The 20807-nt window shown below is 46.5% G+C and overlaps 2 protein-coding genes across 5 annotated transcripts in view; both read right to left on the bottom strand.

Annotated features, from left to right (window-relative positions):
- Positions 1-20807, bottom strand: part of LOC118372902 (netrin-G1-like) — an 808457-nt gene that overhangs the window by 666335 nt on the left and 121315 nt on the right. The gene's annotated exons all lie outside the window — the stretch shown is intronic.
- LOC127916707 (uncharacterized) lies at positions 1593-15627 on the bottom strand. The gene is made up of 2 exons (XM_052499388.1): positions 15425-15627; positions 1593-2139 (listed from the first exon to the last, which is right to left on the bottom strand). The coding sequence occupies exons 1-2, from the start codon at positions 15625-15627 to the stop codon at positions 1593-1595; spliced, it is 750 nt and encodes a 249-aa protein (XP_052355348.1).

Raw genomic sequence — 20807 nt, 5'->3', positions numbered from 1 at the left:
TTGGTCTCATTCCCACGACAGCACACCTACCACGCTGCACCTTGGTCTCATTCCCACGACAGCACACCTACCACGCTGCACCTTGGTCTCATTCCCACGACAGCACACCTACCACGCTGCACCTTGGTCTCATTCCCACGACAGCACACCTACCACGCTGCACCTTGGTCTCATTCCCACGACAGCACACCTACCACGCTGCACCTTGGTCTCATTCCCACGACAGCACACCTACCACGCTGCACCTTGGTCTCATTCCCACGACAGCACACCTACCACGCTGCACCTTGGTCTCATTCCCACGACAGCACACCTACCACGCTGCACCTTGGTCTCATTCCCACGACAGCACACCTACCACGCTGCACCTTGGTCTCATTCCCACGACAGCACACCTACCACGCTGCACCTTGGTCTCATTCCCACGACAGCACACCTACCACGCTGCACCTTGGTCTCATTCCCACGACAGCACACCTACCACGCTGCACCTTGGTCTCATTCCCACGACAGCACACCTACCACGCTGCACCTTGGTCTCATTCCCACGACAGCACACCTACCACGCTGCACCTTGGTCTCATTCCCACGACAGCACACCTACCACGCTGCACCTTGGTCTCATTCCCACGACAGCACACCTACCACGCTGCACCTTGGTCTCATTCCCACGACAGCACACCTACCACGCTGCACCTTGGTCTCATTCCCACGACAGCACACCTACCACGCTGCACCTTGGTCTCATTCCCACGACAGCACACCTACCACGCTGCACCTTGGTCTCATTCCCACGACAGCACACCTACCACGCTACACCTTGGTCTCATTCCCACGACAGCCGTAACACAGAGCTATTGGAATTTTGTTTTTCCTAGATATGGCTACTATAAGGTGGTCAATACATCTGATGGATCTGGATACTGCTTTCAAGCAAATTTCTGCAGCATTAGTAAAGATGTGATCAATACATGTTGATGATTTCATTCCTGTGATGTTTGTGACTACACTGGTAGGTTGACTGATAACCTGAAGCAGGTTGCAGGCACTAATTACAGTTTGAAGCTTTCTCTTGAGTGGGCAGCCTGATGAAAGCCAGTCAATATTTAACCTCTAGTGACTCCCCATCCCGGGTGCTTGAGCGTAATCATCGACTGACACTAATTAGCATAACGCAACGGACATGAATATTCCTAGAAAATATTCCTATTCATGAAAATCACAAGTGAAATATATTGAGACACAGCTTAGCCTTTTGTTAATCACCCTGTCATCTCAGATTTTCTAAATATGCTTTACAGCCAAAGCTAGACAAGCATTTGTGTAAGTTTATCATAGCCTAGCATAGCATTTTGTCCAGCTAGCAGCAGGTAACTTGGTCACGGAAATCAGAAAAGCAATCAAATTAAATTGTTTACCTTTGATGAGCTTTCGGATGTTTTACATTTACATTACATTTAAGTCATTTAGCAGACGCTCTTATCCAGAGCGACTTACAAATTGGTGCATACACCTTATGACAACCAGTGGAACAGCCACTTGCATCTAAATCTTGTTGGGGGGGTGAGAAGGATTACTTACCCTTACTTACCCTATCCTAGGTATTCCTTGAAGAGGTGGGGTTTCAGGTGTCTCCGGAAGGTGGTGATTGACTCCGCTGTCCTGGCGTCGTGAGGGAGTTTGTTCCACCATTGGGGGGCCAGAGCAGCGAACAGTTTTGACTGGGCTGAGCGGGAACTGTACTTCCTCAGTGGTAGGGAGGCGAGCAGGCCAGAGGTGGATGAACGCAGTGCCCTTGTTTGGGTGTAGGGCCTGATCAGAGCCTGGAGGTACTGAGGTGCCGTTCCCCTCACAGCTCCGTAGGCGAGCACCATGGTCTTGTAGCGGATGCGAGCTTCAACTGGAAGCCAGTGGAGAGAGCGGAGGAGCGGGGTGACGTGAGAGAACTTGGGAAGGTTGAACACCAGACGGGCTGCGGCGTTCTGGATGAGTTGTAGGGGTTTAATGGCACAGGCAGGGAGCCCAGCCAACAGCGAGTTGCAGTAATCAAGATGGGAGATGACAAGTGCCTGGATTAGGACCTGCGCCGCTTCCTGTGTGAGGCAGGGTCGTACTCTGCGGATGTTGTAGAGCATGAACCTAGACACGAGACTCCCAGTTAGATAGCCAATGTTTCTTTTTCCAAAAATATTATTTTTGTAGGCGAAATAGCTCCGTTTGTTCACGTTTGGCTGAGAAATCGCCGGGAAATTGCAGTCATGAAAACGCCCGAAAAATATTCCAAATTAGCTCCATAATATCGACAGAAACATGGCAAACGTTGTTTATAATCAATCCTCAAGGTGTTTTTCAAATATCTATTCCATAATATATCCACCGGGACAATTGGTTTTTCAGTAGGACCGATTGGAATAATGACTACCTTTGTATTTTACGCGAGAAACACTCTGAGAGCCATCAGGTGACCAGTTGCGCAATGTAGCCGCTTACGGGTATTCTTCAACATAAATGGGTAAAACTATGTCACAATGTTGTAGAGACCTTGGGGAATACGGATAAAAATAAATCTGGTTGATAGCCAGCCCATTCATTCACTGCTCAATAGGGACGCATTGGAACGCAGAGCATTCAAAAGATGAGTCACTTCCGGATTGGATTTTTCTCAGGCTTTCGCCTGTAATATCAGTTCTGTTATACTCACAGACAATATTTTTACAGTTTTGGAAACTTTAGAGTGTTTTCTATCCCAACGCTGTCAATTATATGCATATTCTAGCATCTTGTCCTGACAAAATATCCCATTTACTACTGGAACGGTATTTTTCCAAAAATGAAAATACTGCCCCCTAGTCACAAAAGGTTTTAAATCACACAGAAAATATACCTCTGTTGATATCACATACATTATCAAGCATTTCACATATTATCCAAATACTGACTGTTAGCACTTGGTGGTCTATAGCAGCTTCCCACCAGAATGGGCTTTAGGTGAGGCAGATGAACCTGTAGCCATATTACTTCAACAATATTTAACATGTGATCCTCTCTAAGCTTCACAGGAATGTGGTTCTGAATATAAACAGCCACACCTCCACCTTTTGCATTTCTGTATATTCTGTAGATGTTATAAATCATGTTTTGCTACCACTGTATCTTTAAAGGTATTATCTAAGTGAGATATGTCATCCGTTACAAACACGTTTTTTATTTTTATTTTTATTTAACCTTTAAGTCAGTTAAGAACAAATTCTTATTGTTATTGACTCATGAAGTTATTGACTTCATGAACCTTTTACCTTTCTCCATATGTTGATATGAGCGATTTCTGCACCTTTATGGGTTGTTTGATTGTTTTTATTGCTTTACTGGGAGGCTTATCAGAGGTAGACTTACTCATGATATTCATATTGGAGCTGATAGTGCAGGGTGAGCTGCATAATGTGGTCTTCCTTCTAGGGCACACCACCTCAGTGTTAAAAGTGTGTCACACCCAGAGACATGTCTGTTTTCTTTATATTTTGGTTAGGTCAGGGTGTGAATAGGGTGGATACGCTAGTTTTTGCATTTTCTAGGGGTTTTGTATTGTCAAGGGCTTTTGTATGTCTAGGGTTTTGTAGGTCTAGGGTTTTGTAGGTCTAGGGTTTTGTATGTCTAGGGTTTTGTATGTCTAGGGCTTTGTATGTCTAGGGTTTTGTAGGTCTAGGGTTTTGTAGGTCTAGGGTTTTGTAGGTCTAGGGTTTTGTATGTCTAGGGTTTTGTAGGTCTAGGGTTTTGTATGTCTAGGGTTTTGTAGGTCTAGGGTTTTGTATGTCTAGGGTTTTGTAGGTCTAGGGTTTTGTATGTCTGGGGTTTTGTAGGTCTAGGGTTTTGTAGGTCTAGGGTTTTGTAGGTCTAGGGTTTTGTAGGTCTGGGGTTTTGTAGGTCTAGGGTTTTTCTAGGTCTAGGGTTTTGTAGGTCTAGGGTTTTGTAGGTCTAGGGTTTTGTATGTCTAGGGGTTTTGTATGTCTAGGGGTTTTGTAGGTCTAGGGTTTTGTAGGTCTAGGTATTTGTATGTTTATGGTGGTCCGATATGGTTACCAATCAGAGGCAGCTGTTTATTGTTGTCTCTGATTGGGGATCATATTTAGGTAGCCATTTCCCTTTTGTGTTTGTGGGTTCTTGTCTATGTGTAGTTGCCTGTCAGCACTCGTTTGTATAGCTTCACATGTCGTGTTGTTATTTTGGTTCATTTGTTCAGTGTTCATTCTTATAAATAAAGAATATGCGCCCTGGTCCGATTCATACGAGTAAGTAAATAAGTGTAACTCTGGTTCATAGGCAAATTATGACTGCATATATTAGCTGTTGGATCAGCAGAGGCATTCAGGGCAGAACAATGGACACAAATGTATTACATACATCAGAGCTGGACTTGGGTCATTGATAAGTCATTGTCTCAATGCAGCCTTATATACAAGAAATGTTTGGACACATCTACTAATTTGTTTTAGACCACTTACTCAAGGGTTTTTCTTTATTTTACTATTTTTTACATTGTAGAATAATAGTGAAGACATCAAAACTATGAAACAACACAACAGAATACATGTTTTGTAATATTTTTTATTCTGTACATGCTTATTTTTTTTATCACTCTGTCATCTAGTTTAGTATTGTGGAATAACTACAAAGTTGTCGATCCATCCTCAGTTTTCTATCACAGCCATTACATTCTGTAACCGTTTAAAAGTCACCATTGACTTGTTGAAATCCCTGAGCGGTTTCCTTCCTCTCCGGTAACTGAGAATGGAATGATGCCTGTATATTTGTAGTGACTGGGTATTGATACACCATCTGAAGTGTAATTGTTACCTTCACCATGCTTAAAGAGATATTCAAAGTCAGGTTGTTTTTTACCCATCTACCAATAGGTGCCCTTCTTTGCAAGGCATTGGAAAACCTCCCTGGTCTTTGTGGTTTGAAATTCACTGCTCGACTGAAGGACCTTTACAGATAACTAACTATATGTTTGTGGTACAGGTAGTCATTCAAAAATCATGTTAAAAACTATTATTGCCCACAATGAGTCCATACAATTTTTTATGTGGCTTGGTAAGCACATTTTTACTCCTGAACATATATAGGCTTGCCATAACAACGGGGTTGAATACTTAAGACATTTCAGCTTATCAGTTTTAATTAGTAAGAATTAGTAAAAATGTGATGTTATTTATGGTGTGTAGGCCAGTAACATAAGCTCATCATTTGAATCCATTTTCAAATCAGGAAAATAAACAGATTTTTGTTTGTTACGAAAAGCTGTCCTTGAAAAATTCTTGATATGTTCGTCAAGAGAGAGATCAGGTTCCAGAGTAACACTGAGGTCCTTCACAGTTTTATTTGAGATGACTGTTCAACCATAAAGATGAATTGTCACATTCAACAGAAGATCTCTTTGTTTCTTGGGACCTAGAAATATAATTTATGTTTTGTCCGAGTTTAAAAGTAAAACATTTGTTACCATCCACTTCCTTATGTCTGAAACACAGGCTTCCAGGGAGGGCAATTTTGGGGATTCATCATGTTTCATCAAAATGTTCAGCTGTGTGTCATCCACATAGCAGTGAAAGTTGACAATGCATTTCCGAATGACATCACCAAGAAGTAGAACATGAAGTGAAAACAAAAGGTCCTAAAACGGAACCTTGTGGAACGCCGATTTTTCAGAGGACAAACCATCCACAGAGACAAACATATCTTTCCAACAGATTAGATCTAAACCAGGCCAGAACTTGTCTGTGTCGACCAATTAGGGTTTCCAATCTCTCCAAAAGAATGTGGTGATCGATGGTATCAAAAGCAGCACTAAGGTCTAGGAGCACGAGGACAGATGCAGAGCCTCTGTCTTATGCCATTTAAAGGTCCTTTACCACCTTAACGAGTGCAGTTTCAGTGCTATTATGTGGTCTAAAACCAGACTGAAGCGCTTTGTACACATTATTTGTCTTCAGGAAGGCAGTGAGTTGCTGTGCAAACGGAGCCCGGACTTGAACCTGATCGAACATCTCTGGAGAGACCTGAAAATAGCTGGGCAGCAACTCTCGCCATACAACCTGACAGAGATTGAGAGGATCTGCAAGAAAGAATGGGAAAAACTCTCCAGTACAGGTGTGTGTAGATTGATGAGGAGAAAAACGAGTTAATCAATTTTAGTATGAGGCTGTAAAGTAACAACATTTGGAATAAGTCAAGGGGTCTGAATACTTTCCGAATGCACTGTAATTGACAGTTTTGCTGTACTTTGCCTCAAATTCTCCCTAAAATGCATCACACCCACTGAGATCATGTCCCCACTTATTATGTTCTGGTGTTTCACGTAACTGACAATATAGTCCTCCAATCAGTGATGAGTATTTGTGGAATTGACCAATAGGCAGGACTTACATACAAAACATTCAAAATGCACTTCCACTCATTACAGCATTGTCTGGAAACGGCTAGGTAAATTAGATTCAGAAATAGTGAGTAGGGCATTACTAACCACAGTGACACACTTTTTAGGCTAACTAGTCCATGTTTCTGTAGAAATGTATTGGTATGAGCCTCCTCTCTCCTGTCCACAACTACCAGACTCTCCTGCTGCAGACATGAACATTTATCAACCAACAATCCCCTTTTCTAGTCTGGAAGAGAGACAGATTTAGGGGCGATTTCCCAGAGAGAGATGAAACCTGGTCCAGGACTTAAAAGCCAGTTCAATTGAGAATATCCATTGAAAGTTATTTTTAGTCTTTGACCAGGTGTCACGTGCGTCTTAACGAGGAGCGCAGCGCGATTGGATCGGACTTCTTTATTTAAACGAAGAACACTTCAACAAACTAAACAAAACAACAAAACGAAGCAACTGGTGCTGACATTCAACTAGACAATAACCCACAAAACCAAAATGGAAAAATGGCAACCTAAAAAAAATCAAATCAAAAATTAAATCAAATTGTATTTGTCACGTACACATGGTTAGCAGATGTTAATGGTCCTCATACACATGGTTAGCAGATGTTAATGGTCCTCATACACATGGTTAGCAGATGTTAATGGTCCTCATACACATGGTTAGCAGATGTTAATGCGAGTGTAGCGAAATGCTTTTGCTTCTAATTCCGACAATGCAGTAATAACCAACGAGTAATCTAACTAACAATTCCAAAACTACTACCTTCTACACACAAGTGTAAAGGGATAAAGAATATGTATATAAAGATATATGAATGAGTGATGGTACAGAGTGGCATAGGCAAGATGCAGTAGATGGTATCGAGTACAGTATATACATATGAGATGAGTATGTAAACAAAGTGGCATAGTTAAAGTGGCTAGTGATACATGTATTACATAAGGATGCTGTAGATGATATAGAGTACAGTATATACGTATACATATGAGATAAATAATGTAGGGTATGTAAACATTATATGAAGTAGCATTGTTTAAAGTGGCTAGTGATATATTTACATCATTTCCCATCAATTCCCATGATTAAAGTGGCTGGAGTTGAGTCAGTGTCAGTGTCAGTGTGTTGGCAGCAGCCACTCAATGTTAGTGGTGGCTGTTTAACAGTCTGATGGCCTTGAGGTCCCAGCATTGATGCACCTGTACTGACCTCGCCTTCTGGATGATAGCGGGGTGAACAGGCAGTGGCTCGGGTGGTTGTTGTCCTTGATGATCTTTATGGCCTTCCTGTAACATCGGGTGATGTAGGTGTCCTGGAGGGCAGGTAGTTTGCCCCTGGTGATGCGTTGTGCAGACCTCACTACCCTCTGGAGAGCCTTACGGTTGTGGGCAGAGCAGTTGCCGTACCAGGCGGTGATACAGCCCGACAGGATGCTCTCGATTGTCCATCTGTAGAAGTTTTTGAGTGCTTTTCGTGACAAGCCGAATTTCTTCAGCCTACTGAGGTTGAAGAGGCGCTGCTGCGCCTTCTTCACAATGCTGTCTGTGTGGGTGGACCAATTCAGTTTGTCTGTGATGTGTACGCCGAGGAACTTAAAACTTTCTACCCTCTCCACTACTGTTCCATCGATGTGGATAGGGGGGTGTTCCCTCTGCTGTTTCTGAAGTCCACAATCATCTCCTTAGTTTTGTTGACGTTGAGTGTGAGGTTATTTTCCTGACACCACACTCCGAGGGCCCCAATCAGAGACAACGATAAACAGCTGCCTTTGATTGGGTACCAATTCAGGCCACCATAGACCGACATTTACCTAGACAATACCATAACCCCATTGATAACCCCGTGACAACATTGGATATCTTGTTATTAATCCCACCCTTCAGCTCCATTCAACCCCTCCCACCAGACTTAATCTGTGTCCGGGGGACCATAATGTGCCTCCTAAGAAGAGGTAGGAGCAGGAGTCAGGAGTCAGGAGGTGCCTCCGAAGAAGAGGTAGGAGTCAGGAGTCAGGAGGTGCCTCTGAAGAAGAGGTAGGAGTCAGGAGTCAGGAGTTAGGAGGTGCCTCCTAAGAAGAGGTAGGAGTCAGGAGTCAGGAGGTGCCTCCTAACAAGAGGCAGGAGTCAGGAGAGCAAGGAAATCCAGTTGGCACAGTCCCAACCCACCAACAACAGGCAGGGAAACTCACGGAACACACTGAGGAGAAACCTCTACTCCTAAATACAGTACCCACGGTACAACGACTGTGAGGAAAAAACCCTGTTGCGCAAACAAGCACCCCTAACAGAGCTAACACCCACCCCTAACAGAGCTAACACACCCCCCGAACAGAGCTAACACACACCCCTAACAGAGCTAACACACACCCCTAACAGAGCTAACACACACCCCTAACAGAGCTAACACACACCCCTAACAGAGCTAACACCCACCCCTAACAGAGCTAACACCCGCCCCTAAAAGAGCTAACACACCCCTAACAGAGCTAACACACCCCTAACAGAGAAAACACACACCCCTAACAGAGCTAACACACACCCCTAACAGAGCTAACACACCCCTAACAGAGCTAACACACCCCTAACAGAGCTAACACACCCCTAACAGAGCTAAAACACCCCTAACAGAGCTAACACACCCCTAACAGAGAAAACACACCCCTAACAGAGCTAACACACCCCTAACAGAGCTAACACACCCCTAACAGAGCTAACACACACCCCTAACAGAGAAAACACACCCCTAACAGAGCTAACACACCTCCCTAACAGAGCTAACACACCTCCCTAACAGAGCTAACACACCCCTAACAGAGCTAAAACACCCCTAACAGAGCTAACACACACCCCTAACAGAGAAAAAACACACCCCTAACAGAGATAACACACCCCTAACAGAGCTAACACACCCCTAACAGAGCTAACACACCCCTAACAGAGCTAACACACCCCTAACAGAGCTAACACACCCCTAACAGAGCTAACACACCCCCTAACAGAGCTAACACACCCCTAACCGAGCTAACACACCCCTAACAGAGCTAACACACACCCCCAACAGAGCTAACACACCCCTAACATAGCTAACACACACCCCTAACAGAGCTAACACACACCCCTAACAGAGCTAACACACCCCTAACAGAGCTAACACACCCCTAACAGAGCTAACACACCCCTAACAGAGCTAACACACACCCCTAACAGAGCTAACACACCCCTAACAGAGCTAACACACCCCTAACAGAGCTAACACACCCCTAACAGAGCTAACACACACCCCTAACAGAGAAAACACACCCCTAACAGAGCTAACACACCCCTAACAGAGCTAACACACCCCTAACAGAGCTAACACACCCCTAACAGAGAAAACACACACCCCTAACAGAGCTAACACACACCCCTAACAGAGCTAACACACCCCCTAACAGAGCTAACACACCCCTAACAGAGCTAACACACCCCTAACAGAGCTAACACACACCCCTAACAGAGCTAACACACCCCCTAACAGAGCTAACACACCCCTAACAGAGCTAACACACCCCTAACAGAGCTAACACACACCCCTAACAGAGCTAACACACCCCCTAACAGAGCTAACACACCCCTAACAGAGCTAACACACCCCTAACAGAGCTAACACACCCCTAACAGAGCTAACACACCCCTAACAGAGAAAACACACCCCTAACAGAGAAAACACACCCCTAACAGAGTTAACACACCCCTAACAGAGCTATCACACCCCTAACAGAGCTAACACACCCCTAACAGAGCTAACACACACCCCTAACAGAGCTAAACACACCCCTAACAGAGCTAACACACCCCTAACAGAGCTAACACACCCCTAACAGACACCCCTAACAGAGCTAACACACCCCTAACAGAGCTAACACACACCCCTAACAGAGCTAACAGAGAAAACACACCCCTAACAGAGCTAACACACCCCTAACAGAGCTAACACACACCCCTAACAGAGAAAACACACCCCTAACAGAGCTAACACACCCCTAACAGAGCTAACACACCCCTAACAGAGCTAACACACCCCTAACAGAGCTAACACACACCCCTAACAGAGAAAACACACCCCTAACAGAGCTAACACACCCCTAACAGAGCTAACACACCCCTAACAGAGAAAACACACACCCCAAACAGAGCTAACACACAGCCTTAACAGGGCTAACACACACCCCTAACAGAGAAAACACACCCTTAACAGAGCTAACACACCCCTAACAGAGCTAACACACCCCTAACAGAGAAAACACACACCCCTAACAGAGCTAACACACCCCTAACAGAGCTAACACACCCTAACAGAGAAAACACACACCCCTAACAGAGCTAACACACACCCCTAACAGAGCTAACACACACCCCTAACAGAGCTAACACACCCCTAACAGAGAAAACACACACCCCTAACAGAGCTAACACACACCCCTAACAGAGCTAACACACCCCTAACAGAGAAAACACACACCCCTAACAGAGCTAACACACACCCCTAACAGAGCTAACACACAGCCTTAACAGAGCTAACACACCCCTAACAGAGCTAAAACACCCCTAACAGAGCTAACACACACCCCTAACAGAGAAAAAACACACCCCTAACAGAGATAACACACCCCTAACAGAGCTAACACACCCCTAACAGAGCTAACACACCCCTAACAGAGCTAAAACACCCCTAACAGAGCTAACACACACCCCTAACAGAGAAAACACACACCCCTAACAGAGAAAACACACCCCTAACAGAGAAAACACACACCCCTAACAGAGCTAACACACCCCTAACAGAGCTAACACACCCTAACAGAGCTAACACACCCCTAACAGAGAAAACACACACCCCTAACAGAGCTAACACACCCCTAACAGAGCTAACACACCTCAGTACCTCCAGGCTCTGATCAGGCCCTACACCCAAACAAGGGCACTGCGTTCATCCACCTCTGGCCTGCTCGCCTCCCTACCACTGAGGAAGTACAGTTCCCGCTCAGCCCAGTCAAAACTGTTCGCTGCTCTGGCCCCCCAATGGTGGAACAAACTCCCTCACGACGCCAGGACAGCGGAGTCAATCACCACCTTCCGGAGACACCTGAAACCCCACCTCTTCAAGGAATACCTAGGATAGGGTAAGTAAGGGTAAGTAATCCTTCTCACCCCCCCCAGAGCTAACACACAGCCTTAACAGAGCTAACACACCTAACAGAGCTAACACACCCCTAACAGAGCTAACACACATCTAACAGAGCTAACACACCCCTAACAGAGCTAACACACCCCTAACAGAGCTAAAACACACCCCTAACAGAGCTAACACACCCCTAAAAGAGATAACACACACCCCTAACAGAGCTAACACACCCCTAACAGAGATAACACACCCCTAACAGAGCTAACACACACCCCTAACAGAGCTAACACACACCCCTAACAGAGATAACACACACCCCTAACAGAGATAACACACCCCTAACAGAGATAACACACCCCTAACAGAGATAACACACCCCTAACATAGCTAACACACACCCCTAACAGAGCTAACACACAGCCTTAACAGAGCTAACACACCCCTAACAGAGAAAACACACACCCCTAACAGAGCTAACACACACCCCTAACAGAGAGAACACACCCCTAACAGAGATAACACACCCCTAACAGAGCTAACACACACCCCTAACAGAGCTAACACACAGCCTTAACAGAGCTAACACACCCCTAACAGAGAAAACACACACCCCTAACAGAGCTAACACACCCCTAACAGAGCTAACACACACCCCTAACAGAGAAAACACACCCCTAACAGAGCTAACACACACCCCTAACAGAGCTAACACACCCCTAACAGAGATAACACACCCCTAACAGAGCTAACACACACCCCTAACAGAGAAAACACACCCCTAACAGAGCTAACACACACCCCTAACAGAGCTAATACACCCCTAACAGAGCTAACACACAGCCTTAACATTGCTAACACACCCCTAACAGAGCTAACACACCCCTAACAGAGCTAACACACCCCTAACAGAGATAACACACCCCTAACAGAGCTAACACACCCCTAACAGAGCTAACACACCCCTAACAGAGCTAACAGACCCCTAACAGAGATAACACACCCCCCTAACAGAGATAACACACCCCCCTAACAGAGCTAACACACACCCCTAACAGAGAAAACACACCCTAACAGAGCTAACACACACCCCTAACAGAGAAAACACACCCCTAACAGAGCTAACACACCCCTAACAGAGCTAACACACCCCTATCAGAGCTAACACACCCCTAACAGAGCTAACACACACCCCTAACAGAGAAAACACACACCCCTAACAGAGAAAACACACACCCCTAACAGAGCTAACACACTCCTAACAGAGCTAACACACACCCCTAACAGAGCTAACACACACCCCTAACAGAGCTAACACACACCCCTAACAGAGCTAACACACCCCTAACAGAGCTAACACACCCCTAACAGAGCTAACACACACCCCTAACAGAGATAACACACCCCCCTAACAGAGATAACACACCCCCCTAACAGAGCTAACACACACCCCTAACAGAGATAACACACCCCTAACAGAGATAACACACACCTCTAACAGAGATAACACACCCCTAACAGAGATAACACACACCCCTAACAGAGAAAACACACCCCTAACAGAGCTAACACACACCCCTAACAGAGATAACACACCCCTAACAGAGCTAACACACACCCCTAACAGAGCTAACACACACCCCTAACAGAGCTAACACACACCCCTAACAGAGATAACACACCCCTAACAGAGCTAACACACACCCCTAACAGAGCTAACACACACCCCTAACAGAGATAACACACCCCTAACAGAGATAACACACACCCCTAACAGAGCTAACACACCCCTAACAGAGACAACACACCCCTAACAGAGATAACACACACCCCTAACAGAGAAAACACACCCCTAACAGAGCTAACACACACCCCTAACAGAGCTAACACACCCCTAACAGAGCTAACACACAGCCTTAACATTGCTAACACACCCCTAACAGAGCTAACACACCCCTAACAGAGATAACACACCCCTAACAGAGATAACACACCCCTAACAGAGCTAACACACCCCTAACAGAGCTAACACACCCCTAACAGAGCTAACAGACCCCTAACAGAGATAACACACCCCCCTAACAGAGCTAACACACACCCCTAACAGAGAAAACACACCCCTAACAGAGCTAACACACACCGCTAACAGAGAAAACACACCGCTAACAGAGCTAACACACCCCTAACAGAGCTAACACACCCCTATCAGAGCTAACACACCCCTAACAGAGCTAACACACACCCCTAACAGAGAAAACACACACCCCTAACAGAGAAAACACACACCCCTAACAGAGCTAACACACTCCTAACAGAGCTAACACACAACCCTAACAGAGCTAACACACACCCCTAACAGAGAAAACACACCCCTAACAGAGCTAACACACACCCCTAACAGAGCTAACACACCCCTAACAGAGCTAACACACCCCTAACAGAGCTAACACACCCCTAACAGAGCTAACACACACCCCTAACAGAGATAACACACCCCTAACAGAGCTAACACACACCCCTAACAGAGCTAACACACACCCCTAACAGAGATAACACACCCCCTAACAGAGATAACACACACCTCTAACAGAGATAACACACCCCTAACAGAGATAACACACACCCCTAACAGAGCTAACACACACCCCTAACAGAGAAAACACACCCCTAACAGAGCTAACACACACCCCTAACAGAGATAACACACCCCTAACAGAGCTAACACACACCCCTAACAGAGCTAACACACACCCCTAACAGAGCTAACACACACCCCTAACAGAGCTAACACACACCCCTAACAGAGCTAACACACCCCTAACAGAGATAACACACACCTCTAACAGAGATAACACACCCCTAACAGAGATAACACACACCCCTAACAGAGCTAACACACACCCCTAACAGAGAAAACACACCCCTAACAGAGCTAACACACACCCCTAACAGAGATAACACACCCCTAACAGAGCTAACACACACCCCTAACAGAGCTAACACACACCCCTAACAGAGATAACACACACCCCTAACAGAGATAACACACCCCTAACAGAGATAACACACCCCTAACAGAGATAACACACCCCTAACAGAGCTAACACACCCCTAACAGAGCCAACACACACCCATTACATTACATTTAAGTCATTTAGCAGACGCTCTTATCCAGAGCGACTTACAAATTGGTGCATACACCTTATGGCATCCAGTGGAACAGCCGCTTGCATCTAAATCTTTTTTTTTTTTTGGGGGGTGAGAAGGATTACTTACCCTTACTTACCCTATCCTAGGTATTCCTTGAAGAGGTGGGGTTTCAGGTGTCTCCGGAAGGTGGTGATTGACTCCGCTGTCCTGGCGTCGTGAGGGAGTTTGTTCCACCATTGGGGGGCCAGAGCAGCGAACAGTTTTGACTGGGCTGAGCGGGAACTGTACTTCCTCAGTGGTAGGGAGGCGAGCAGGCCAGAGGTGGATGAACGCAGTGCCCTTGTTTGGGTGTAGGGCCTGATCAGAGCCTGGAGGTACTGAGGTGCCGTTCCCCTCACAGCTCCGTAGGCAAGCACCATGGTCTTGTAGCGGATGCGAGCTTCAACTGGAAGCCAGTGGAGAGAGCGGAGGAGCGGGGTGACGTGCGAGAACTTGGGAAGGTTGAACACCAGACGGGCTGCGGCGTTCTGGGTGAGTTGTAGGGGTTTAATGGCACAGGCAGGGAGCCCAGCCAACAGCGAGTTGCAGTAATCAAGACGGGAGATGACAAGTGCCTGGATTAGGACCTGCGCCGCTTCCTGTGTGAGGCAGGGTCGTACTCTGCGGATGTTGTAGAGCATGAACCTACAGGAACGGGACACCGCCTTGATGTTAGTTGAGAACGTCAGGGTGTTGTCCAGGATCACGCCAAGGTTCTTAGCGCTCTGGGAGGAGGACACAATGGAGTTGTCAACCGTGATGGCGAGATCATGGAACGGGCAGTCCTTCCCCGGGAGGAAGAGGAGCTCCGTCTTGCTGAGGTTCAGCTTGAGGTGGTGATCCGTCATCCACACTGATATGTCTGCCAGACATGCAGAGATGCGATTCGCCACCTGGTCATCAGAAGGGGAAAGGAGAAGATTAATTGTGTGTCGTCTGCATAGCAATGATAGGAGAGACCATGTGAGGTTATGACAGAGCCAAGTGACTTGGTGTATAGCGAGAATAAGAGAGGGCCTAGAACAGAGCCCTGGGGGACACCAGTGGTGAGAGCGCGTGGTGAGGAGACAGATTCTCGCCACGCCACCTGGTAGGAGCGACCTGTCAGGTAGGACGCAATCCAAGCGTGGGCCGCGCCGGAGATGCCCAACTCGGAGAGGGTGGAGAGGAGGATCTGATGGTTCACAGTATCGAAGGCAGCCGATAGGTCTAGAAGGATGAGAGCAGAGGAGAGAGAGTTAGCTTTAGCAGTGCGGAGCGCCTCCGTGATACAGAGAGAAGAGCAGTCTCAGTTGAATGACTAGTCTTGAAACCTGACTGATTTGGATCAAGAAGGTCATTCTGAGAGAGATAGCGGTAGAGCTGGCCAAGGACGGCACGCTCAAGAGTTTTGGAGAGAAAAGAGAGAAGGGATACTGGTCTGTAGTTGTTGACATCGGAGGGATCGAGTGTAGGTTTTTTCAGAAGGGGTGCAACTCTCGCTCTCTTGAAGACGGGAGGGACGTAGCCAGCGGTCAGGGATGAGTTGATGAGCGAGGTGAGGTAAGGGAGAAGGTCTCCGGAAATGGTCTGGAGAAGAGAGGAGGCGATAGGGTCAAGCGGGCAGGTTGTTGGGCGGCCGGCCGTCACAAGACGCGAGATTTCATCTGGAGAGAGAGGGGAGAAAGAGGTCAGAGCATAGGGTGGGGCAGTGTGAGCAGAACCAGCGGTGTCGTTTGACTTAGCAAACGAGGATCGGATGTCGTCGACCTTCTTTTCAAAATGGTTGACGAAGTCATCTGCAGAGCTAACACACCCCTAACAGAGCTAACACACACCCCTAACAGAGATAACACCCACCCCTAACAGAGCTAACACACACCCCTAACAGAGCTAACACACCCCTAACAGAGCTAACACACCCCTAACAGAGATAACACACACCTCTAACAGAGATAACACACCCCTAACAGAGATAACACACACCCCTAACAGAGATAACACACACCCCTAACAGAGCTAACACACACCCCTAACAGAGCTAACACACAGCCTTAACAGAGCTAACACACCCCTAACAGAGATAACACACCCCTAACAGAGATAACACACCCCTAACAGAGATAACACACCCCTAACAGAGAAAACACACCCCTAACAGAGCTAACACACCCCTAACAGAGCTAACACACACCCCTAACAGAGCTAACACACACCCCTAACAGAGATAACACACCCCTAACAGAGATAACACACCCCTAACAGAGATAACACCCCCCTAACAGAGCTAACACACCCCTAACAGAGATAACACACCCCTAACAGAGAAAACACCCCTATCAGAGATAACACACACCCCTAACAGAGAAAACACCCCTATCAGAGATAACACACACCCCTAACAGAGAAAACACCCCTATCAGAGATAACACACCCCTATCAGAGATAACACACCCCTAACAGAGATAACACACCCCTAACAGAGATAACACACACCTCTAACAGAGATAACACACCCCTAACAGAGATAACACACACCCCTAACAGAGATAACACACCCCTAACAGAGATAACACACACCCCTAACAGAGCTAACACACACCCCTAACAGAGCTAACACACAGCCTTAACAGAGCTAACACACCCCTAACAGAGATAACACACCCCTAACAGAGATAACACACCCCTAACAGAGAAAACAGCCCTATCAGAGATAACACACACCCCTAACAGAGAAAACACCCCTATCAGAGATAACACACACCCCTAACAGAGAAAACACCCCTATCAGAGATAACACACCCCTATCAGAGATAACACCCCTATCAGAGATAACACACCCCTATCAGAGATAACACACCCCTAACAGAGATAACACACCCCTAACAGAGATAACACACACCTCTAACAGAGATAACACACCCCTAACAGAGATAACACACACCCCTAACAGAGATAACACACACCCCTAACAGAGCTAACACACACCCCTAACAGAGCTAACACACAGCCTTAACAGAGCTAACACACCCCTAACAGAGATAACACACCCCTAACAGAGATAACACACCCCTAACAGAGAAAACACCCCTATCAGAGATAACACACCCCTATCAGAGATAACACACCCCCCAATAGATCGGTGGCAGCTAGTAGGCCGGCGACGAAGACCGCCGAGCACCACCTGAACCGCCGAGCACCGCCTGAACCGCCGAGCACCGCCTTAACCGCCGAGCACCGCCTGAACCGCCGAGCACCGCCTGAACCGCCGAGCACCGCCTGAACCGCCGAGCACCGCCTGAACCGCCGAGCACCGCCTGAACAGGAAGAGGAACCACCTTCGGTGGAAGTCGAGACACATAAAATATCTTTGGTTTGTTTGGAATAAAATAACGTCTGATTCTGTGCAACTGAACTAGGTTTGCAAAGATTAACAAACTGTTAAATAGATGAGAATTTGTCTAGATTAAAATATGGTATATTTATAACCTATAGGGTATTAAAATATTGATCATATATTTTAATATTACACATCTGGATTAGCCTACAACATTTGCTATTTTGCTTTACTTAAACACTTTGTAAATAACTGACCAGTGATAGAAACATATCCAGATATGATTGTAATTCACATAGAGCTACTGAGCTATATCAGTAGGCCTACATGCTCATATACATCTGGATCGCTGGTCTTTGTTTCATCATTTAACATTTACATATCTCCTTGTCCACTGTGTTGCATGTGGTTTCCCTCTAATTGCATCGGGCCCTTATTGCTGCCTGGGGCTGCGTGCAGATGAGCTTGGAACTTATTGAAGTTTCCCCTCTGAAGCCATGTCAATGTGCTCCATATCGATGTCAGGCACCATTGTAAGTAATGCATTACCCAGACACATTATGAGGAGATTACATCTATTAGTTACCGCTGTGCAGCATAATGGGCCGCCCATGGGAGAGCAGCAAATCATTTGACTCTGTATCCCTAATGACACCCTACTCCCTATATGCACTACTGGCACCCTACTCCCTTTATAGTGCACTACTGGCACCCTATTCCCTTTATAGTACACTACTGGCACCCTACTCCCTTTATAGTGCACTACTGGCACCCTATTCCCTATATAGTGCACTACTGGCACCCTACTCCCTTTATAGTGCACTACTGGCACCCTATTTCCTTTATAGTGCACTACTGGCACCCTATTCCCTATATAGTGCACTACTGGCACCCTATTCCCTATATAGTGCACTACTGGCACCCTACTCCCTTTATAGTGCACTACTGGCACCCTATTTCCTTTATAGTGCACTACTGGCACACTATTCCCTATATAGTCCACTACTGACACCCTACTCCCTTTATAGTGCAGTACAGGCACCCTACTACCTTTATAGTGCACTACTGGCATCCTACTCCCTATATAGTGCACTACTGGCACCCTACTCCCTTTATAGTGCACTACTGGCACACTATTCCCTATATAGTGCACTACTGGCACCCTACTCCCTTTATAGTGCACTACTGGCACACTATTCCCTATATAGTGCACTACTGGCACCCTACTCCCTTTTTATAGTGCACTACTGGCACCCTATGATGGGAAACTGTAGATCACAGGCACCAACTGACATGTGTCCATGCTGCTAGGCCACTTTGTCCTTGTCCTGTATGTGACGTGAGCCACTCCCCCAAAAAAAAAAAAAATGGGTCTATAATTTTGACTTAAAAGGGTTTGCGATTGATGTGTCCATGACATCAAAATGACATAAATGTACCTGCTATTAAATGGTGGCCTGTAGATTTTTAAAGTTGCCCTGCTTTAAACAGCACATCATGCATAATTATCTATCAAAAAAAGATTGTGTGCAGCTTAAAATTCTGTCCTGACTGGTCCTCCTGTGTGTGTGTGTGCGTGTGCGTGCGTGCGTGCGTGCGTGCGTGCGTGCGTGCGTGCGTGCGTGCGTGCGTGCGTGTGTGTGTGTGTGTGTGTGTGTGTGTGTGTGTGTGTGTGTGTGTGTGTGTGTGTGTGTGTGTGTGTGTGTGTGTGTGTGTGTGTGTGTGTGGTTAATGTTAAGTAGAGCAAAATGCTTTCTTATTTCTCAACATCTATAATTAATTTGTCCTGTTGAATGAAACAAAGAAATGTGCTTTTTTGTCAGTCTGATTGATGTGGCAGCCGTTAGCATCACATGCTAATGGATTGGAAGTGGACTGAAATGGGTGTTCTTGATGAGCAGCTAAACTGTTTGTGGGCAGAAGTCCTCCTTCATTTGCATTTTACCACCTACGGGCATTGGTCTTTAACAGCAGGGTAGCCTAGTGGTTAGAGTGTAGAGGTGGCAGGTAGCCTAGTGGTTAGAGGTCCTTCTGTAGCTCAGTTGGTAGAGCATGGCGCTTGTAACGCCAGGGTAGTGGGTTCGATCCCCGGGACCACCCATACGTAGAATGTATGCACACATGACTGTAAGTCGCTTTGGATAAAAGCGTCTCCTAAATGGCATATATTATTATATTATTATTATATTATTAGAGTGTAGAGGTGGCAGGGTAGCCTAGTGGTTAGAGTGTAGAGGTGGCAGGTAGCCTAGTGGTTAGAGTGTAGAGGAGGCAGGGTAGCCTAGTGGTTAGAGTGTAGAGGCGGCAGGGTAGCCTAGTGGTTAGAGTGTAGAGGAGGCAGGTAGCCTAGTGGTTAGAGTGTAGAGGTGGCAGGGTAGCCTAGTGGTTAGAGTGTAGAGGAGGCAGGGTAGCCTAGTGGTTAGAGTGTAGAGGCGGCAGGTAGCCTAGTGGTTAGAGTGTAGAGGCGGCAGGTAGCCTAGTGGTTAGAGTGTAGAGGAGGCAGGTAGCCTAGTGGTTAGAGTGTAGGGGAGGCAGGTAGCCTAGTGGTTAGAGTGTAGAGGCGGCAGGGTAGCCTAGTGGTTAGAGTGTAGAGGCGGCAGGGTAGCCTAGTGGTTAGAGTGTAGAGGTGGCAGTGTAGCCTAGTGGTTAGAGTGTAGGGGTGGCAGGTAGCCTAGTGGTTAGAGTGTAGAGGTGGCAGGGTAGCCTAGTGGT

The sequence above is a fragment of the Oncorhynchus keta genome, chromosome 4 (assembly GCF_023373465.1).
Source record: "Oncorhynchus keta strain PuntledgeMale-10-30-2019 chromosome 4, Oket_V2, whole genome shotgun sequence".
Taxonomy (NCBI): domain Eukaryota; kingdom Metazoa; phylum Chordata; class Actinopteri; order Salmoniformes; family Salmonidae; genus Oncorhynchus; species Oncorhynchus keta.
This window is presented reverse-complemented; position numbering and strand designations above follow the sequence as displayed.

Excerpts from the sequence above, each read along its gene's own strand:
- LOC127916707 (XM_052499388.1), bottom strand. The coding sequence starts at position 15,627 with ATGACGGATCACCACCTCAAGCTGAACCTCAGCAAGACGGAGCTCCTC. Across the intron at positions 2,140-15,424 it reads GCGGTGTCCCGTTCCTGTAG|GTTCATGCTCTACAACATCC; the intron begins GTTCATGCTCTA and ends TCTCGTGTCTAG.